Source organism: Anolis sagrei, chromosome 1, assembly GCF_037176765.1.
Source record: "Anolis sagrei isolate rAnoSag1 chromosome 1, rAnoSag1.mat, whole genome shotgun sequence".
NCBI lineage: Eukaryota > Metazoa > Chordata > Lepidosauria > Squamata > Dactyloidae > Anolis > Anolis sagrei.
In genome coordinates this window covers 267,538,900-267,561,899 of record NC_090021.1, presented here as the reverse complement: position 1 = coordinate 267,561,899, position 23,000 = coordinate 267,538,900, and the positions used below count along the sequence as shown (strand labels likewise).

At 39.3% G+C, this 23,000-nt stretch overlaps 1 protein-coding gene across 8 annotated transcripts in view; it reads left to right on the top strand.

Moving 5' to 3' along the window:
- The window catches only part of SHANK2 (SH3 and multiple ankyrin repeat domains 2), a 410,725-nt gene that overhangs the window by 204,741 nt on the left and 182,984 nt on the right, over positions 1 to 23,000 (top strand). For all 8 annotated transcript variants that reach the window (XM_067462710.1, XM_060765238.2, XM_060765278.2 and 5 more), the window contains one exon: positions 22,573 to 22,648. In XM_067462710.1, the coding sequence (XP_067318811.1) occupies positions 22,573 to 22,648 (76 nt within the window). The remainder of the gene's footprint in view (positions 1 to 22,572; positions 22,649 to 23,000) is intronic.

The window sequence follows — 23,000 nt, the reverse complement described above, 5'->3', positions numbered from 1 at the left end:
TAAATAAATATGTGGGAATGTCATTATTGTCACCAAAGGATGTTCCCAATATGATTTTCTATTATTTCCGACATTTCCAACAACTGAAATATATTTTAACTTGTACTGTGTAGCAATTGAGTGTACAGAGCAAGATCACTCCATGCAAGAAAACACACAACACAGATATTATTGGAACAACAAAGGCCACAACCTTATTGGTTAGAGCTGTAAATTGAGTTGATCCAAGCACACAGGTCCTGGATATAGGCATCGATCAACCCACATGTTGATCAATGAAACTGAATATCCTGCCTGCCGCCTGGTGGTGGCTGCCACTTTGAATGCAAATTATCAGAGCAACTAGTGAGGCAGTATAAAATATAAACGGCCTCTTCACGCCTTTTCTCAGGCAAATACACTATGCAAAGTCTGCTGGGAAGGAGAACACTGAGCCAAGCCACAGCCACATGTTCAACCCCCTTCATCCTTTGCTGGCCCATCCCACAGTGGCCTTGCATGGGAAGTCATGCAGGCCAATTCACATTGTTTAATGCTTCATTTGCCCATATTTCTTTTGGAATATTCTTTCTTATATCTAATGTCTATTTAATCCATGTAATCCTCAACCTGTTCTGACTCTGTTTGTCATGTTTTTACAGTAATTTTAAGCTTCATTATTAAATTGGATCAAGGAAGGAAACAGCTCTTTTTTCATAGTAATAGTGGATTGAAAATAACCTCGTGTTTCAAAGAAGGAAATTAACATACAGTGTTAAAAGCCATGGCAAAGCTAGCGTATTTGGCATTTGTAGGAGGAGAGAAGATTTGCATCTGAAGTGCTTCAACTCCTAGCATGCACTCATCAAGGTTATTTTTATTATGGGCGTGTTAGAGACAGGGCAAGCAGAGTGGCGTTTCAAAGCTGCAAGAGCAGTTTTTGTTTGGCGTCGAACAACCAAAATGTAGAAACGATAGCTATTAGTAACACAGTACAGCTGGGCTGAATCATTCTTTTTCCTCTCTAATGGCATGCATAATTGCTCTAGGTTTTCAGGCATCCTTCACCCGCACTTATTTAGATTAGTGACTGATGCATTTCCATGGAAACCTTTAGGTACAGTGTGAAAGTGGAACGATCTGGACTCCATTGCTAAGCCCATAACTTGTATAAAATAACAGAGTTCTTGATTTATTATATTTTGATCTCCGAAATTCTTCTCACACTGATCATCTTGATGGATTTAAGTCCGAAGCCTTTCCCTTCTTTTTTTCTAAAATATATTTTTACGGTAGACTTGAAGCCACATTACAACAAACAACAAGAGATGAGCAACTGAGTTCAAGTAACTTGAAAATTGGAGACTATGTTTTGTATCTTGATGGTGATAGCAAAAACACAGCCAATGCAACTGAGATGGTTACATCTAGGTTAGAAACCATGGCTGAAAATTCAAGATTCAAGAAGAAAGTTCATTTTGGAGGTACTGTGTGATTTTAAAAAGTCTAAATGTGTGTGGTTTGTCAGTGTGAGTAACAGTGGTAAATGTCCTTTGAAATGTAGATGTAAAAATCATACTGATGTTTTCCTCTGTATGTTCAGATTGGTACTGTATACTTATTTTGTTAATTTGAATTCCAACAATCTCTTTAATTCCATGGATTTCAAGTAAATTTCCAACTCAGTATGCTTAGGCTTGCAGGTGTGACTCTTTAAACTATTTATTTGGTCTTTTTCTTCTAACAAGATTACAGACTGTTTTGTAATTAGATAAGAAAGTGAACTTTAAAATATATGTACATTATATGAAGCTTCAAGATATGTTTGCAGTTTTTTAAAAAAAAACTAGAGCATTGCTTCTTTAAAAAAAGATATCATGCTCAATTCTCTGCCTATGATTTTATGTAGTGTTGTATTTTTGAGTGACATGGTCATTTAATATATATTAAATACAAAGTGTACATGGATGTTCATTTTTAATTTTATTCACTTGTTCTCAGTTTATCAGCAAAGATAAATGATTTTAACTCTTTATTAAATCTCAATTGTCTCATGAGTCAGTTTCTTAAACCAATGGCATAAATAATCTTTTTTTCTTTTATTAGTTGAAGTTCAGCCTGTTCTGTCCGATGAAGGAACAGTAGTTTGGGAATATTTGTAAGCTGATCATTCTAGGATCAATGAATACCTTTCATCTCCATTTTCTGTTTATTTTCTTTTGCCACACCAAAGGCATTGATAGGATACAAAAGTAGATATTGAATGGGAAGTTAATATATTTCAGATAATATTTGACATTGACAATAATATACTTATTTATACACAGTTTTACTGTTGTAAGAAGATATATACACACACGCGCACACACGCACATACATACCAATGATGCTTGCATGTATGTAGATATAAATGTACAACAAACTTTAGAGTCAGTATTTCAAATGAAAATGATTGTTTCAGGCTTAATCGCTTTCCAGTAGGTGTGCTTGTATACACTATAATGTTATCCTGATGTAAATGGATATCTGGGTGACATGTTGCTAGAGGTATTTTGAAATTTAGTAATGAACTAAGCATTTTGAGGGTGGTGGGGGGAAATGGTACTGGATGTTTCGTGTTAAATTTCTCATATTATAGCAAATTCTGAATGTACAGACTTAAAAGACCTTTTCGTCTCCACCCCTCAGTTCCCTTTGCTCTACCGTAAAGCATTGTTTATGTGCTTAAGCAGGTGTTTAAAGAGCGCGTTGTCATGTGGCATGAAGCAGATGCATACCTTATTGTAATTTCTCTGATTCATAGCCTTTTATGGTTAGTAAAAGCAATCACTTGTGCCTTAAATATAAAAAGCCTTGCTAGAGAATTTCCTATGAGATGCAGTTAATTAATGGCTACATCACTTGCAATGAAATAATGGATTCCCCCAACATTTTAAAGTATGTCTAGTGGTGAAATAGATTTGAATGGCTGTGTTTGGAATTTTGATTTCCTAGTCAGATGGTTGTAGTTTTCCAAAATTAAGCAAAAAGGAGCAAGTTGGTATGATATTTAGATTACAAAAACCAAATCTCTTATTTTATTTACTAAAGTTTAAATTACATAATATATTACCAGTGCTGAATTCTGCTAAACATTGTTTCCTTTTTTATTCTAAAGTAAACATATGGTGATTTAATCCCAATCAAGGCAACCATGCATGAGTAGGGGGGTTTGATCATCTCCCCTCCTTCCCTCTCTTTTTGGCTGAAACTCAGTGTCATGGAAACTCAATGTAAGAAAAAAAGAAGTATCTCCTCCTTTAGCTCTGCAATCTGGGGGAGTTTGGAAGAACAAAAAAAGAACCCTGGGATGTGTTAAGGCATCTCCCCCAACTGTACAGGGTTGACATGTAATGCTACCCTCAGAACTTATTTTGGAGCAATAAAGAAAAAAAAATTGTACACATTTATAATTATATGCAGTTCAGCTCCTAAATAGTGGTCCTGATTCATGTATGCTTTGCTAACATGTTTCATTTTAAAAAGCATTTTCAAATAAGGATTGGTCTGTCTTTTTTTTCTGTTGGAGTGGCATAATTAAAATGTTCAGCTTGAAACACATTTGACTTTGGGAATAACGGGACATTGCCAATACAAGCTGTTCAGTTACGATGAGCACGTTGGAAGAGGTGAACCGATTGTGGGAGTTAATCTTGACTCCGTAGGCTTCATTCACATTAATATCCAATAGATGGCATTATCCCTTTGTATCTCTAGCAATGCCATATTCAGGTACAGCTAACAGTTCTGAAAATAAAATAAACAGCAGACGTTTACTTCAATAGTTTATAGCTTCCAAGGCTGAAAGGGAAAGGGTTGCCCCCCAATTCTGGACACTCAAATAAAGGAACAAAAAGAAAAATACAGTCATTTAGAGATAATACAAATGCATTTGGATGACATTTGTGGAGAATATGTTTCTTAAAATGAAGGAGAAGTTGCACTTGTTTATTGTGTGAAAACATACGGCTTTGAAAATATATACAAAATGCATTGTTCAGTACTAGAGCTAACATGAAAAATGCATGTTGTAGCAGATGCTTTCAAAAGAGGTTCTTTGCTCTGCTGGATGAATCCTTACTGGATATCTTTCTTCTATATGTATTGGGTTGCATGGATATCCCAGTAATCAAATAAATTAAGAGTCTGGGGGACCATCTAGCATCGCACAACGACTTCTGTGTATGCAGCTGAACTTTTCCACCTGGAACAGATGGGGAGATTGTAGGGAAGAAACAGAATCTGCTTTACTAGCAGAGTCCAGTCTGCCGATGGATGGACTCTTGGTTATGACCTATTGTGTATGTGCTTGGTAGCTGTCTGTGTGTAGTGATGCATGTGCACAAAGAATCGCTGGATTTGCATATGTACTAGCTGTGTGGTGACAGCACATATGCCGTTTCACGGCATAACTCATGCTGAAAGCTCCACACAGTAAAGGAAGGTGTGAACATTATATTTGATCTCTGTGAAATGTGTGTATTTTTTCTTGCATGAAAGTATTTGCATAAAATGTTTGACAAAGACATCAGAACAGCATTTTCCTTGAGATTTTGACTGGTAATTTCCGTTCATTTTTTTTTAAAAAAAGCACACACCTCAAAGTAAGTTGCTTATTGCAAAGGCTTTTTCTATACAGATAAAAGCATTCTTATTAAATGGGATAAAATGTAAGTGCTGCTCATCAGCACAATCTTAAAAATGATTATGTGCATTTGAAATAAACCAGTGTGGTGTAGTTGTTTGAGTGCTGGACTAGAATTGAGGGAGATCAGGATTTGAATCTCATCTCAACAATGGAAAACGACCAAGTAACCTTAAGCAAAACGCATCTCAGAGGGAGGAAATGGCAAACACCTCTGAATAAAGATTGCCAAGAAAACCTTAAGAAAGTATGAGTCATAACAAAAATATTTAAAATAAAGACCATTCATGCAAAGCATAATATACCTGCAATTTATCATTACTTTAGGGCAGGAAACTGCTAGGTATTGGAGCTTCCTATGCCACTTGTAGGACCTTGCAGATTCATATTACCCTGCATTACATCCATCCCCTGATTTTTTAAAAAAAACTTTTAAAAAAAAGAAAATGTATTACATATGCAGTGGACAGGAGGGCACATGGATGATGATTTTAAAAAATCATGGAAGAGCTCTGTGCCCCTGCAGTGATAACATTTCTTATTCCTCCTCTCCCCACCCCATTTTGACAGTGGAAGTCTTTTGCTGAAGATGAATAAAGGCAACGATCATGGATGATACTTCTTCACTCTTTCCTATTGCAAAAGATGTTGCCCCAGTAAGAATCAACTTCTGTCTCATTGGAAAAAAACAGATCATGACTAGTGCTTGCAGATGAAAGCAAATGATTATTGGTACCACTTCAGTTATCAGAAAAGGTGGTAGTTCTTGATAAGATAGAAATAAGTAGGACAAGGGGAAGACTGTATTACAGATGGGTAGACTCAGCCAAGGAAGCCCCAGCCTGAGTTTGCAAGATCTTTACAGGGCTGTTGATAACAGGATGCATAGAGGTCTCTTGTTCATAGGGTCATGGGAGTTAAAGTTGACTTGGCAGTGAATGCAAAACCAACTACTTAATTTGTGCCTATTACAGCAAGTTGTGTCTTGTAGAGGGGAAAAATGATAAGATCTTTGCAACAGGCAGGAGTGAGGAAGCACTTCAGCAGAATCTATGACTTGATTTTGGCAGGAAAAGAGAGAAGTGAAAGAGGGACAAAGGGGCAGGGCAGTTGCAGGGCAGAGAGGGGTGTCAATGGGAAAGAGAGAGGAGGCAGTGTCTTAATCCTGTGGGAAATCTTGATATCAAATGTAGGTGGAAAATTGCATGGAGAGAAATAATGTCATTGATTTTTGCCAGCAATTATCTGGTCCATGGTGAGCGGGGTGGGGGTGCTCTCTGAAGAATACATACTCAAAAGATGCAGTGATCACCTGCAAGCCCCACAAAGGATGCTGTTATTTAAAACATGTTAAGAAGATAATGGCTGAACAAAAAAGGAAGAAAAATCTGAGAAATTAAAAAAAACTGTGGGGTATCCTGGTGCAGCGGTAAGGTAGATGAAGAAGCTGGAGGGCGATCAAAGATCATCTTGACTATATTCTCTTGTGGCACTGTTGCTGCTGCAGTTTGGAAATACCTATTTTAAGAATAATATTTTCCCCAGCTAATAATGAACAAATGAATTTGAGACATGTTTTGTTTCATAATTTAAAATTAATATGTTAGACTGGTTGCGGATTTTGCATATTTATAGTCCGTATATTTTAGAATAGATCTTTAAAACTTTCGGAGGCTATGCCTTATGATACTTGAAAGCTATTTGATTGGATTTTGTTCTATAAGCTGCATGCATATTGGTCTGGTTCCCAAATCATGACTTAAGCAATTAATGTAGCCAAGAATTCTGCATTTTAAAAAGGATATAAAATGCACATTCACACTCATAAGCTTGGCAATATTACTTTGAGGACTCTATCTCTCAACATCCCCTAAGTAGCATGGCAGCTATAGCCCATGCAAAGTATTTTTCTCAAGTTTTGAAAACATAGAGTCCCTCAGTATTTGTAGACTAGGGGCCAAATCCCCGTTCAGCCTTGATAATCCACTAGGTGATCATGGATAAGTCATGCTCCCTCAACCACAGAAGAAAGCAAGGGCCACCCCACCTTAATGGATGCTGACTCCATCACATATAGTTCAGTCAGTGTGGGTATCTTAAGACTTCCTTCTAATATTTTGCTTCCTTAATATTCCTCCTGCAGCAGCAAACTATAAGACTAATTTTGGGAGTGTTTTCCATCATAATAAACCACTAAACTTTGCCCACAACTCCTGACAACACTGTCAACATACCCAATCAAAGATCAGCCCACAGTAGTTTCCTTGGCGACTCACACGCAGCTGCTAAAATGGACTGCAGCACAAATGACAGAGAGGGGGAAATCAAAGACAGAAACAATGCCTAACAACCCATATTTTCTTAAATAAACTCAGCATGTGTAAACGTTGTGGTCTTTTTAAATATATCAATTGCTTTGCATGTTTTGCCACCTTGGAACTTGATAATGGAGTAGCAAGTGCAAGCATAACAGAGGTTTTGAAAAGCAAAATATTTGAACATCTTCCTAGCACTGTAAGATATCTAACAAAATTATATGCCTTTTGTCTAGGTCAGTTTTAAAAGTATTACTCAATTTACCCCAAGACTATTCCAAAAATGTTCCAAATGGATGAAATTGATGGTTCCTAGATATTAATGAGGCTTTTTGAACACATTATTTCACACTACTTTTTTTCATCATGTGTAGAGCAAGATAGAGCAATTTGCTGTGCTTTTAATTTAAAAAAAATTAAATGTAAGATGCACAGAGAAAAGTCATTGAAGGGGAGCCAAACTGATATATTTGAACTTGAACTCTTCAAGAAGCCGAACTATGTTGAGAGTTTCACCCCCCACCCCCCACCCCCACCAAGGTCTTGCAGGACAAAAGTGATAAACAGAGATGGCAATAGGAAAAAAAAAACCAGGATTTTAAATATAGACAAAGTCACAAGACACTGTTTTCCAAATCTGTATACAGTTTGACACACCGACAATGTATTAATGGATTTGTAGAGTTGCTGAATCAGCCCAAAATGACATGGGTTTAAAAGAATAAACTATCATAATAATTTGAACAATTGTTAATCATTTTGAACATTTTGAGCATTAACAAATTTAATAATGTCAAGGGTCATATTGAAAGTAATCCCTGTGTTCCAATTTCCCTGAAATTATTAATCCAAATTGATACAATTGCACTACAAGAAAGAGTAATTCTTACTGGTCAGTTTCTGTATTTCTGGGTGTTACATAATTATGGCTATGAAAGAGAAAAAAGAGCAGTCATGGAGATTTTCACCAAAAAAAGGTTGTACTGCTGTTGTCAGAAGGTTCAGAAACATGCATGATGAGGGAACAATTGATGAGAGTAAGGTGCTAAGATGGGTGAAAGGTTTATAGAAGACAAAACCAGTGTTTAAGACATGTAGTGGAAAGTCAGTGACATCAGTCACTAGTAAAAACTAAAAGAGTGTGGATGACATGATTTACACATGGACTTTATGAGACTAGCTACAGTCACAGCTGCTGTTGAGCAGATTATGTGTACACTAAGGCCCCTTCCACACAGCTGAATAAATCTCACATGATCCACTTTGAACTGGAATATATGGCAGTCTGCACTCAGATAACTCAGTTCAAAGCAGATATTGTGGGATTTTCTACCATGATATTCTGGGTTATATTCTGGCTGTGTTGATGGGCCCTATGTGGGCTCTTCGTCAATTAACGCTGATTTGAAAGAGAAGGTACTGCATATATGTTTAGAGTTGTTGGCAGCATTTGAAGCCCATGAGGACCCCTTTTTCAGGAATTTTGCATTGGTGATGAAACCTAGACATTCCTATATGAGCCAGAGACCAAGAATCAGCTCATGGAGTGGCAGCATTCCACCTCCCATAGACCAAATAAATTCAAAAGCCAATGCTCAGCAGTGTAACCTGGAGGACAAAGCTGGGTGAGATTAACCCCACCAGCTTCGTCCAACCAGGTCTCCGTTATGCACGCCAGGTCTGCCTGTTCTTCCAATATTAGGTAATGTATAATGTATGTTTTCCCATTAAAAGACCTGGCGTTCAACAGCACCACCCTCAACCTAGAGGGGCCGCCATCCCCAGTACTCAGTTTAACTATGTCAGGAGCACAATTTAGAGTTTTTAGTACATTGTTCCGAATTTCAGGCTGAATTAATTGTTTAGGTCTCCCTTTCCCCTATCTCCCTTTCCCTACCACCACTTCTATAGCCCCCCCCCCCCCCCCGACAGATGGAACTCCCCCAATTCCTGCCCTCCTTCCCTCCTCACCCTCATCCCATGGCTCAGATGTTAAGGATTGATGTGCAATTACAGTTTCAAAGGTTTCTCCTTCTCTGCTTCCTGTTATCCCATATATAACTTCAAGAAGCCATTTGTAAGAAAGGACTAAAGAAAAAGCTGGATGCAATCCAGTCGCACCATGATAATGCGCAGCCTTAGGCTTCTTTGGTAGCATCACAGTTTCTTGCAAATGTGCCATGGTCAGTAATGTCATGCCGATTTTATAGTCTCAATCTGGCATCCTCAGACTTTCACTTGTTCAGTTGGATAAAGGTAAGACTTTGGGGACAGTGCTTTTGTTATTTGGATAAAGTGGAAGATGCTATCAGGCACTGAACCAAGGATTTTTTCCCCCCAAGTATATTTGATGAATGAATTCAAATGCATCACTACTGGAGGAGTCTATTTTGAACAGTACTGTGTTGTAGACAAGAGTTGCTTTACACATGTATGTAGTTGCATATTAATCATGTTAAAAGGAGTTACGATCTGATAGGCATTACTTTCCATACCAACCTCATAAATAATTTGCAGCTATGATTATTAGTAATTATATTATGCTTTTTAGTTGGATCTGTGATGGTAGGATAATATACTCTTTTTATTTTACTTTTTATTACAGTTCAGCTGATTAGGTTGTTGTGTTCACATATTAGTTGACTGCTGGTGTTTTAGGCTAGGAACTTGATCGTTTGGTTTAGCCTTAGTTTACTTTTAATCTTAGTTTTATACATACTGTATGTATATGTTTACATATGTATAGTGGGCTCGCCTTATCCACAAGTTCTGTATCCAGGGATTCAACCATAATATTGAAATTAATACCCCCCCCCCCCCATCCAATGATAGTTCGAGGACTGTGGCATAAACCATTCTGCAGCACCTCCTGGCTGAGGGCAAAGAAACTGCTGAGGTAGGACAGGAGAGAGACCACAAGGGAGGAAGAGAAAAAGCTGGTTGTCAGTGTGGGGAGGCTGTGGTTCACATATGTGGCTGTTGCCTTTGGGCTGTATGTAGAGTCTGGTGGCATGGAAGGGATCACTGAATCTATGAAAATTGAATCCCTTTTTATAAGGTCCCTGTATACAAGGGACTTGAGCACCCACGTTTTCTGTTATCCGTGTGGGGTCTTGGAACAATTCCCCCCAAAATCTGGAGGGCTGACTGTATATCTTCCTCCTTTGTTCTTTTTGATTATATATACATCTGCATATGCATATGCATACTCATCTATATCTATCTGTCTATCATCTATCATCTATCTTTTTTTTTCATCTTGGTTGTTAATTACAATTATTCATTTTAAAACAATAATTAAAAAGAGGAAAAAAACAGTATTTTAAAATACCGATAGTTACAATGGAACAGCAGCATGTGCATTTTTAAGGACATCCAAGAACTGGAGACTAGGTTAGTTTTATAATTTGAGGAAGCTGCCGAGGACCTCTGGTTGAGATGGCTAAATGCTCATCTCTGATCATTATTGCTGACTGAGCTTCTGTATCTGACAGCAGGGCCGTAGCCAGAAAAAATTTTCTGGAGGGGTTGAACATTTTGGGGGGATGGGTTTGAAAATTGTGCGGTGGGGTTGAAATCTGCCTCCTAGCTCACGCTGAAGCAAAGAGCACAGCAGGGGGCAGAGCAGCCTTCAATAGCATGCAGCTCCGCCCCTGTCAACCACCTCCACCAAGTCTGGCCTCCTTAATGAGAGCATTCAACACCCCCCCCCCCCCAAACTTGGTTGCTTCACTACATTGGCTATTGCTGCAAGTAATGACAGTGTGAAGAAATTGTCAATATTTGCTTGAGATAATGCTTGCAGTTCTGGAGGGACTTTTTTGCATCTCATAGACTTAGCATGGGGATTTGGTTAACCAGTTAAAATTCATGAGTAAACCAAGTTTTTTTTAATCTGAAAATTTTCAGGGAGGGGGGGTTGAACCCCTAACACCCCCCCCCCCCCCCCCCGGGCTACAGGCCTGGCTGACAGTGCACTCTTGTGAGAGTCCTTTTTACAGCAAGCATCCAATGCCCATTTCCCACTCACCCCACTTATATATTTCAGGGTTGTGCGGGAGCTGAAACTCAGAGAAACAAAGATGTTTTGTAATTCAGCTATGTGGTCCACATTTGTTCCAGGGCTGTATGTTGTGTGTCTCCCCATGTTGTGGCTGGGTTGGGTTGAACTTCAAAACTATCCAATAAAAAGAGAAAAAGAAAAGACAGGGTCATTTCAGAAATGTCTTTAAACCATATCATTAAAGCTGTCTCAGAATTTCTGGTCATATGGAACACCAGAAGCAGTTTTATTAATATGTGATACAAATGGTTATCAAAATCCTTCTTATTATAGCATTGGTAACCAAAAGGACCTCAAAATTGGTTCAAGTTTTGAATTATCTTTATGTAGCGAGAAGTTCTGAAAAGCTAGAGAGGGGAGCAAAAGAAGAAATATTTTCCACTTATTTATTTACTATATTTATATTGGAGCCCCCAGTGACTCAGTGGGTTAAACCGCTGAGCTGCTGAACATGCTAAGTGAAAGGTCACAGGTTTGAATCCAGGGAGCGGTGTGAGCTCCCGCTGTTAGCCCCAGTTTCTTCCAACCTAGCAGTTTGAAAACCTGCAAATGTGAGTAGATCAATAGGTACCACTCCAGCGGGAAGGTAACAGCGCACCATGCAGTCATGCTGGCCACATGACCTTAGAATCATAGAATCATAGAATCAAAGAGTTGGAAGAGACCTCATGGGCCATCCAGTCCAACCCCCTGCCAAGAAGCAGGAATATTGCATTCAAATCACCCCTGACAGATGGCCATCCAGCCTCTGTTTAAAAGCTTCCAAAGAAGGAGCCTCCACCACACTCCGCGGCAGAGAGTTCCACTGCTGAACGGCTCTCACAGTCAGGAAGTTCTTCCTCATGTTCAGATGGAATCCCCTCTCTTGTAGTTTGAAGCCATTGTTCTGCGTCCTAGTCTCCAGGGAAGCAGAAAACAAGCTTGCTCCCTCCTCCCTGTGGCTTCCTCTCACATATTTATACATGGCTATCATATCCCCTCTCAGCCTTCTCTTCTTCAGGCTAAACATGCCCAGCTCGTTAAGCCGCTCCTCATAGGGCTTGTTCTCCAGACCTTTTATCATTTTAGTCGCTCTCCTCTGGACACATTCCAGCTTGTCAATATCTCTCTTGAATTGTGGTGCCCAGAACTGGACACAATATTCCAGATGTGGTCTAACCAAAACAGAATAGAGGGGTAGCATTACTTCCCTAGATCTAGACACTATGCTCCTATTGATGCAGGCCAAAATCCCATTGGCTTTTTTTGCCGCCACATCACATTGTTGGCTCATGTTTAACTTGTTGTCCACGAGGACTCCAAGATCTTTTTCACACGTACTGCTCTCGAGCCAGGCATCCTCCATTCTGTATTTTTGCATTTCGTTTTTCCTGCCAAAGTGGAGTATCTTGCATTTGTCACTGTTGAACTTCATTTTGTTAGTTTTGGCCCATCTCTCTAATCTGTCAAGATCGTTTTGAATCCTGCTCCTGTCCTCTGGAGTATTGGCTATCCCTCCCAATTTGGTGTCATCTGCAAACTTGATGATCATGCCTTCTAACCCTTCATCTAAGTCATTAATAAAGATGTTGAACAGGACCGGGCCCAGGACAGAACCCTGCGGCACTCCGCTCGTCACTTCTTTCCAGGATGAAGAGGAAGCATTGGTGAGCACCCTCTGGGTTCGTCCATTTAACCAATTACAGATCCACCTCACCGTAGTTTTGCCTAGCCCACATTGGACTAGTTTCCTTGCCAGAAGGTCATGGGGGACCTTGTCGAAGGCCTTACTGAAATCCAGGTACGCTACATCCATGGCATTTCCCGCATCTACCCAGCTTGTAACTCTATCGAAAAAAGAGATCAGATTAGTCTGGCATGACTTGTTTTTGATAAATCCATGTTGACTATTAGCAATGACCGCATTTGTTTCTAAGTGTTTGCAGACCACTTCCTTAACAATCTTTTCCAGAATCTTGCCTGGTATTGACGTGAGGCTGACCGGACGGTAGTTGTTTGGGTCATCCTTTTTTCCCTTCTTGAAGATTGGGACCACATTGGCCCTCCTCCAATCAGCTGGAACTTCTCCTGTTCTCCAGGAACTCTCAAAGATAGTTGCCAATGGTTCCGAAATGACTTCCGCTAGTTCCTTCAATACTCTTGGGTGTAGTTGATCTGGCCCTGGGGACTTGAACTCATTTAGAGCAGCCAGGTATTCCTGTACGACTTGTTTCCCAATTTGGAGTTGGATGTCCTCAAATCGCTCATCCACTCCGTCTTGCTGAGGTTGAAGATGACTTTCTTTTTGTGAGAAGACCGAGGCAAAGAAGGTATTTAGTAGTTCTGCCTTTTCCCTATCCCCTGTCAGCATTGCCCCATCTTCTCCTCGAAGAGGCCCTATCGCTTCCTTGTTTTTCCTTTTTCTACTGACATAAGAAAAGAATCCCTTTTTATTGTTTTTAATGTCCCTGGCAAGCCTGAGCTCGTTTTGTGCTTTAGCCTTGCGGACCTTTTCCCTACAGCTGTTTGCCATTTGTTTGAATTCTTCTTTGGTGATTTCTCCCTTTTTCCAGTTCTTGTGCATGTCTCTTTTGTGTCTCAGCACAGTTAGAAGTTCTTTGGACATCCATTCTGGCTTCTTTGCACTTGTCCTATTTTTTCTTTTTGTTGGCACGTTTTGCAACTGCGCCTTGAGTATTTCACTCTTGAGAAACTCCCATCCATCCATAACTCCCTTGTCTTTTAGTATCTGTGTTCACGGAATGCTGCTCAGTGTTTCCTTCATTTTTTGGAAATCAGCTCTCCTAAAGTCCAAAATGCGGGTTTGACTTGTCTTAGTTTCGGCCTTTCTTTGTACCTCAAATTGCAGGAGCACATGGTCACTTGCCCCTAAGGATCCTACCACTTCAACCACATCGATCAGGTCCTCCACATTTGTTAGGATGAGATCAAGAGTAGCCAATCCCCTTGTTGCCTCTTCTACCTTCTGGACCATGAAATTGTCTGCAAGGCAAGCGAGGAATTTGTTGGACTTTGTACTCTTGGCCGAGTTTGTTTTCCAGCAAATATCGGGATAGCTGAAATCGCCCATGACTACTACATCTCTTCTCTGTGCCTGTTTGGTCAACTGTTGGCAGAAGACTTCATCAAGTTCTTCCTCCTGGCTTGGAGGTCTGTAGTAGACTCCTACTGTGGCAGCAGCTAAAATAGAAAATAATTATAACTTAATGAACTTAATGAAGTCTTACCTTAAAAAGAGATTCTTAAAAGCATGAAGAAGGAATTATGGTGGTGATTCTCTAGAGGAAGGGAAAAGGACAGCTGGCATGGAGGGCAGGAGGCTGAAGACCTAATCTTGTGTCAATATTTGGATAAGCCGAGCTGGGCTATTCGTAGAAGGTTATGAATGGGTGCCAAGTACAAAGTTAATGATTATTAACCTGAGGAAGAAGCGGACATTTGAAGATATGGTATAACAGCGCCACCTCCTGACTAGTTGAAGTAAATAGCAGGCAAAATGAAATATATCTTTTTAATGGATGAAATATATTGTGAATATATGGGGAATATAATTAAGGAGGATTAATAAGGGAAATGCTTGCTTAAAGATACAGAAATGAAGATGTGTGGAATCATATAATATGTGTGAAGAAATATGAAGTTATGATTCATTTTCATGGTTCAACATAAATCAATGTGAATCAACATCTGGGGAGCGAGGTCAGATGATGTAAGGGGAAAGTTGTGGAAAACATAATATTTTGCCAATAAGTGTTCCTGCCAACATATGTTCTTGGCCACGATTCAGGGACAAACTGATTAGATTGTGAAAAGGTCAAATGATTGTACGCATGCGTGAACTGGATAATTTTGCCTATAAATACCGGGGGTTTGGATCAGTCTTTTGTACCTCAACAGCCAGATTGGAGCTGAGGTGCCCTTACCTGGGTAAGCAATAAATTCTGTGAACTTGCAAAGCTGTCTCTGTCTCTTCCTTCCTCCTATTTCTCCTGGAATTTCTTGGAGACCCTCGCTCTCCTGCTTCACTACAACAAGATCTTTTTGAGTCCCAGTTCCATTGATTCTTATCCAGATGCTTTCAAGCTGGTTTCCCGGATAACTGTCATGCCTTTCTTCTGCAGCATAAGAGTTTTTGACATATAAGGTTACTCCGCCTCCTCTCCCCTTTGTTCGGTTTCTGTGAAAGAGGTTATAGCCCTCGATGTCTACATTCCAGCGATAGGAGTCATCCCACCAGGTTTCAGTGATGCCTATGATATCATATTTGTGGTGTCAATGGACAATGCTGGCTCTTTGGGTTAGAAATGGAGATGACCACCAACCCCCAGAGCCAGAAACAACTGGACTTAATGTCAGAGGAAAACCTTTACCTTTATCTATATGTATATCCCGCTTTCTCTCTCTCACCCCAAGAGGGACTCAGAGCGGCTTACAACATGGCAATATTCAATTATGCATATACAATCAGATAAAAAAGCAATACATCATATATCATAATACCCTGTGTGAACTGTATTTTAAAGGGAGAGGCAGGATGTTTGTCTAGTTTAAATGTATATTGGATATGAGTAAAAGCTTTGTAATATTCCTGCCTTATCCTCTTGACTCCTCTCTCCCCCATTTCCCAGAGATAATCAATGACCTGCAAATGCCCTTAAAAAGGTGGGTTGAAATAATCACAGATAAATGCTTGCTTTATAGATGTTAGGTAGCTGAACAGTTTTGCCTGTAACTGCATTTTGCTTTTCCTCCCACCCACTTCCAGTACTATAATAGAACTCTGAGATCATGCCTCCTCTAGAAACCAGTGTGCTGCTGTAGCTGGCTGCTCTCAACACTCCAATCATAATTTCAAGGAACACAGAATGAATACAGAGGTTTTATAAATTTACCTTCAGGATTGGTGATATCAAGCGCTGGCAAATGTCACTGGACTTGTTTCAGAATTAGCTTGTTATTTACCAGCTTTCTCCAAGAACTCTTCAAAATAAAAAGCTTGCTGCTTCTTTCTGTCTGTATTCATAATGCTGGTCCATGTGCATTGATGCACCTTTTCATATTGCCCTATTTTTGACTTCTCTGAAATTAAACCAACCATGCATGTACCTCCAAAGCCTTGGACACTCATTGCAGCCCAGATGTGGCTGTGCAACAGCCTCCAAAGGCAGATTTAAAAGATACTGAAAATGGGGCAGTGCCCATACAATTAGCCTATGTAGTAGGCATGTACCCCAAAAAGGGGGAAAGAGGGAGGAAAAAAGGGGGAAAGAGGCTTGTATCGCCTTTTCTCAGACCATCCTGAGGAGTACTGCTTTACAAAATGATATAACAACATTGGACTATGAAAGCTCATGTGTATTTGCGCTGCCCCAGAAATTATCTGTATTGAATGTACAAACAAGATTAAAACAGCTGTTGCTGTTGCGCCTTCATAGGAATAACAAAGGCTGCACACAATCTGTCCTATGCACACACACTTGGGAATTCATTCCAGTAAACACATGGGGAAGACTTCTAAGCAGACACTATGGTTGTAAGAGTTTGTAGTTAAGGTTGATTTGAATGATAATGGCATTGGAAAAGTGTGCCAATTTGCCCCCACCCCCCACCCCACCCACCAATCCTACCCAACTGTGCCTTACTACTCACTATTATTGCTACTTCATTTTTTCTTAGATATTCATTACATTAGTAAAACTCTTGTCTAGTTGTCTGACTGAAACTATCCAATTACTATCCACTTCAGCATGCTTATCCCAAGTGTTACAATGTTTATACATTCTGTTTTATGATCTAGCAGACTCTGATTCAGGCTTTCCATATTTCACATTTGTACAACCTGTCTATTTCAGCTTCAGATTTTCCATTAATCTCTGAGCACATCAACAGCTGAATGTCCTTTTGATTTGGGCCCAGTTGTGTCTTTAGCAACAGCATAGTTTGTTCTTGTCCTCTGCTTTTCCTAAGTATATCCTCAACTACTTTCTGACCTAGAAGTGTCATCTTCTGGCGCTATCTTTTGATTTGTTTTAGATAGTTTCACCATAGGACTTTCATGGCAAAAAAGTAGAACAGTTAGAAATGGTTTACCTGTGCTTTCTTCTGCACTGTAGAATAATATCCCCATAACCATGTTTCAGTTGCCCACAACTAGGTCCACTAGGAAGTTCTGTTATATGTTTCCCTTGAATATCTCTCTAGAATATTTCTAGATCATTCACAACTTTATGATATGCCTGGTCTAGAAGTTAGGTAATTTAGAAGGAGTTTGATCTTATCCATGATGTCAGTTAACTGTGATCTGATAAGGAACACCACAGATATCGGGCTCTTATTGTATTATCAAATGTTAGCTATGGTGTCACTGCTGTTGTTTCTGAAAGTTGCTACCCCAATATCACCCCCCCCCCCCCAATACGTACACTGCTGATTCCCATTATAGTAGTTGTTTGGCATATTTAGTCTTGGAAACTTGGAAATAAATAAAAATATAGAAAAAATACAGGATTTAGAAGGGCAGCAGTGAAAAAACTAGACAAGATCCTCAAGTGTAAAGTTCTATAACTAAATACTAAAGTTGAGATTGTCCATTCGGTCATACATGGTAATTGGCATTATGATGGCATGGACAATCCTGAATTGATGATATATCTATATACTTAAAAATTTTGTCTAGTTTCTTCATATCTGCCCTTTCATGTCCTATGTCAGGAGCTCCCAGTGGTACAATGGGTTAAACAGTTGTTCTGGCTGGACTGACTGCTGGTAAGTGGTTCGAATCTCCGGGAGTGCGGTGAGCTCCCATCTGTCAGCTCCAACTTCTCATGCGGTGACATGAGAGAAGCCTCCCACATGATGGTAAAACATCTGGGTGTCCCCTGGGCAGCATCCTTGCAGACGGCCAATTTTCTCACCCCAGAAGCAACTTGCAGTTCCTCATGTTGCTCCTGACATAAAAATGTGTTTTTCTATAGTTTTAACTTTACCCAAGTTCTGTTTAGTTAAGAGCCTCCCTTGTTTTTAAAATGTATTAATTTACCTTTAGGTCCATTTAGGTAATTTACCTTTAGGTCCACATTGGTACAACATTGCTGGACCAAAGCTGCTTATGTAATCCAAATTTTGTTTGCATTAAAATACAACTAAGTCCAAAGTTCACAAAACAGTGATCTTTTATTATGCCAGGCAAAATGCACAAAATACATGATGTAAGTTTTCCAGGTTTCACTGGTTTATTCATTAGGCAAAAATGCTGAAAATCAAAGAGGAAAAGGAAAGTGCTTTGGGAGTTTAGTTGGCTCAAGAATTATTTTTAATACATCACTCATAGTTTCTAGATATCATTGTACAGCTTTTTAATGCCAGTTTAGCTGATGTGACTTTAGTAGAATCCTTGATCTGTCATTTCATAATGTACTAAGAGTTCTTTGCTAAAGAGTGCTCTCATCCATTGCCTTAAATTGCAACACTTGAGCTCTCAACGAGCAAAGCCAACGACTTCATAACATGCAGTTTTCGCCATGTTTCTGAACACTTCAGAAATGGCCACCCACAGATCCTATGAGACGACGCATGGTCGTTCTGTGGGTTTTAATTCAATCCTCATTTTAAAGTGTTCATTAAACCAGCCATTCAGAACTCAAAAGTCAAGCGACTTCATTTTTGTTTCTCTGTATAGAGATGGGCAAAAGTGATAAATATCAAGTGGGATGGGAATCCTGCTTATCCGCTTGTAACCAATACAATTGATGTTGTGTTGGCAGAGCGGAAATTGCCAGTAATACTCCTTTGCTTCTGCCATTACCATTTGGGCACAACAGAGGAAGGATCAGTAATGTATAGGCTTGGTTGGTCCCCAAAAAATGGTCCAAAACTAGTTTCAGATCTAGGGGGCACTGGTGGCTCGATTTGGTAGTCAGTTCTGAATTTTGCCGAAAAAAGTCAGAACTTTCTGAAACTTCCAAAACTTCCAAATCACTTTGTTAATGGCAGACACGGTTACACAATATGTGGAAAACAGCAACTGGCACTGGGCAAACTTCAGGGGATTCTCTCTCCCTCATTTTTGGATCAATCTTGATGAAACCACTACAGTGGTAGAAAACATCCTCCTCTGTCATCATACTAAATTTCAATATGTTCAGCTGATCCACAGATTTTTAACAATTTTAAGTAATTTTAGTAACAATTTATATTACAATAAAATAAAAGAGCTACCTCCTTGATTTTTTATGAAACTGTCAAAAGGTTGAAGGAATGGGAGATGTAATTTGTTGTGGCAATATACAAACACAGAGCCCTCAGAGAGGAGCAACCCACAGTAGTGGCCCTGGGCCTTTTCAAAATGTTGGAAATGAGTGTTTGAGGTCCAAGGGTGGCTTGAAAGAATGGGAGATGTAGGTTTTGGTGGCAAAATACAAACTCTCTCTCTTACACACACACTTTACGATATTTCTCTCCGCTGACTCATGGCTCCAAACAAACAACAATACAAACACTCGCTTTTCCCTTCCCTTCCTCCATGCTCCAATTTCCTCTGTCTTCTTCAAAACGGTTTCCTGACTGCCTTCCACCCATGCCATGCACCCACACACCCCAAGACCCACGTGGTCCACCCTAACCCCAACAGCACACAAGAAGCGGTAAGGCAGGCAACAGCCCCTCTCCCAAAACTTTCCTTTCTCCTAGTCCTTCTTCTTCTGCCTTGCAATCCTTCGTCCATCCCAGGCCCACACACCCAACAGCACCAAGGCAACAGCTCCACCACACACAACCTCCCCTTCTCCCTTTCCCAGCTCGCAATGAGGCTCCCAACCACGTGCTTCCGTTTATGTAGAGCAATGGCTGCCGAAACCCTTCCCCTTCCCAAAATGTATCCCCTGATACAGGAAAGGGATCTCAATGCTACTTGAGTTCCAAAAGTGAAAATAATATTTTGGTTGGGTGGGGTTACATTTTCAACATTTTAATGGTATTTTTGGTACGGAATATTGAAAGTTTACCAGTATTCCCTTTAATCTAGTCAGACTTCTATATTTTTATATATGTAATAGGTGGGATGGAAAATATACTGCAAAATTATTTAGGAACAATTTCTTCTCTAATTTCAAAAACTGAGGGTTTTTTTATTTGTTTTTTAAATTTCAGTGGGAGAACAAATATCTATCCCATTTGATGGTACAGCAAATGGATAATTTCTAAAGAAATCATAATGGTAGAAAACCAGTGATAAGGGTAGAGTAAACATTCATTTAATTTCACAAAGTGATACTGCAAAACTACACCCCCCCCCCCCATTATCCTACTCTCGTGGGATGAAATCCTAAGTACCTCACCAAACTGCAAAAGTCAGAAATTGCAGTAGAATGTGGCATTAAATACACTATCTACATATGTAGTGCAAGTAAGGCAGATTGTTTGAGAAGTTGACTGTATTGTTTCCTTGTCTTGCTATCTTCTAATAGTTGAATAGGTTATTCGGTGTTTTTCACAAAGCGTGGAAAAGATTTTTTTTGCTTCATTTTAACATAATTTCTACTACTTCTGCTAATACAAGAATAAATTGTTATTGTTTACCTTCAAGTCATTTATGACTGATGGTGACCCTAAGATGAATTTATCACAAGGGTTTTCCTGGCAGGATTTCTCAGGAAGGGGTTGCATTGTGTGAGTTGCCTTTGCTTTGTGTCTTGCCCAAGGTCACTCAGTTGGTTTCCATGGCTGTATGGGGCTCTCAAGCTGCTACACCATATTCGCTCTCATCAGATTAAATAATTTTAATGAATGATAAATCTAACACAGGAAAACACTTGATGTTTAATGCTATTCCAAGATGGGAGTTTTCTGCCTGGGGCTCACAGCTCTTGGAAGAATAAGACAATACCCTGCTCTGAAAAATACCGGTATGTCTGCTACTTTCACTCTTTTAGTTCTGAATAATCCATTATATTCAAACTGGCACATCTTGATCTGTTCCGCAAGCTGTAGCTGAAGTACTTTGATAGCAGTATTCGGCAATGGCTACCATTTGTTTTTATTTGGTTGTTGAAAGCTAACCAATGATGCTGATTGAAGATTACTGGACTCAGAGCCAGTTGCAAGTTGCGAAAATTCTTCATTGGACTGGAATAAACCTCCTACCACCTCTGGGGTCCTGCTGGAACCTCTTGAAGCAGTTGAAAAGATTTGTTGCCAGGATCAAAGGGTAGTAGAAACCTCCATATTACTAGCATAAATCGACACTTTATGGCTAGGAAAGACTCCAGTTCTTGGGTGTCCTCAAAAATTTATCAGAGGAAGCAGCAATTTGTGCTTGTGAATACATACCATATAATGCAAGAGATTGGTGGCTTAATCTGCTATCTAATAGTTTTCATAACTGTTTCATTAGAAGCAAATGAAAAACCCTACCTTGATCCCAATAGCATCTGTTCTGACCTTAGAGAGAGAGTAGAGGAGACAGTATCTGATGGACTTACTATATATACTTGCATATGTTGATCTCATGTGTAAGTTGTAGGCAGGTTTTGGGGCTAAAATTACATATTTTGAAGTAACTTATATAAGTTGAGGGTCATTCTTCAGAGATGGGAAAGTACCAATGTCACTTCAAGGAGCCAGTTGCCCCTGATGGCTATTACTATTTCCCCACTCAGGCATTCAAAAAAGAAGATAAGTTGCACCATGATGGAAAGAGTAGTGAAGGGTTTAGTTTCGCACAGGACAAACTAAGCTTTTGCCTTTCACAATTCAGAGAAGGGAATGGTTCCTTTACATAAGAGTTAAGGTACAATACTCACATTGACCTGTGGATAACTTGGCACAGTTTTTTGGTTTGGTATTTTATTAAAATTTCTAGATTTATACATACATGAATATATAGGATAATCCCTTCTCAGATTGCTATCCACTTGCCTTATCTGTGTTTGCTTAGATTGAAAGCCTTGGGGGTAGGGGATTTTTTTTCTTGTTCTTTTCCTTGTAACAACCATGTACAGTGATAGCACTATGTAAATCGATGATGATGATGACGACGACGACGATGGCGATGATGATCAGACACAACAATATCATAGTAGACAATATGACAGTATACTTCTGAAGCAAAGAGTGAAATAGAAACATGACAAAGATTAAAAACTCATGTTTAAATCAACATCTCAAGCACCTTCACATACATAGATAAAAGGAGGTTTCTTCAACACTGACAGCCTTGAGAAGTGTCTTACAACTCCCATGAGGAAGTGAGTGGCAACATGGTGTTTTTGGCCTGAAATCAGCAACACTTTTTCCTTTATCTATAGTGAAAGGTTTATGATGACACTACTTGACCTACTTCCATTTAATGCAAAAAAAATGGATTTTAATATATGCACATGTGTTTAAATATTGTAATATATTCACCTTCTTTATTAACCGCAAAACAGATATTAGAACAACAGCACTGATATTGGCAATATACAAGAATGCATAAATATTTTCCTAGACACACAAATCCTGTATTAAATATATCCTGTCTTCATTTTGAACAGAAACTCGAGCTGATAGAACAAAGAAATTGTTTAGACACTATACTGTTGGATCATATGACAGCTTTGATGCTTTAAGGTAAGATCCCTTTGTTTTATTTCAAAATGCTAGGATTACATATTTTTCATACTTGAAAACAATCCCACGTTTTCAATGGTGGGTTTGGTTGGCCTTCAAAGTGAAGAAAGCTAGAAATACCCTCAATTCACTCCCATGCACCTTTTACTATGACAGAGAGAATTACTTTTAAAAAGCAATTCCTTTCACTAAAAAGGACTAGGCTGTTACTTATTACCATGTTTAAAAGTACTGTATATGCTCAAATATAAGCCTAGTTTTTCAGCCCTTTTTTTAGACTGAAAAAGTCCCCTCAGCTTATATTCGAGCCATAGCTATTTATTATTTTACTATTATTATACACTTGTTATTA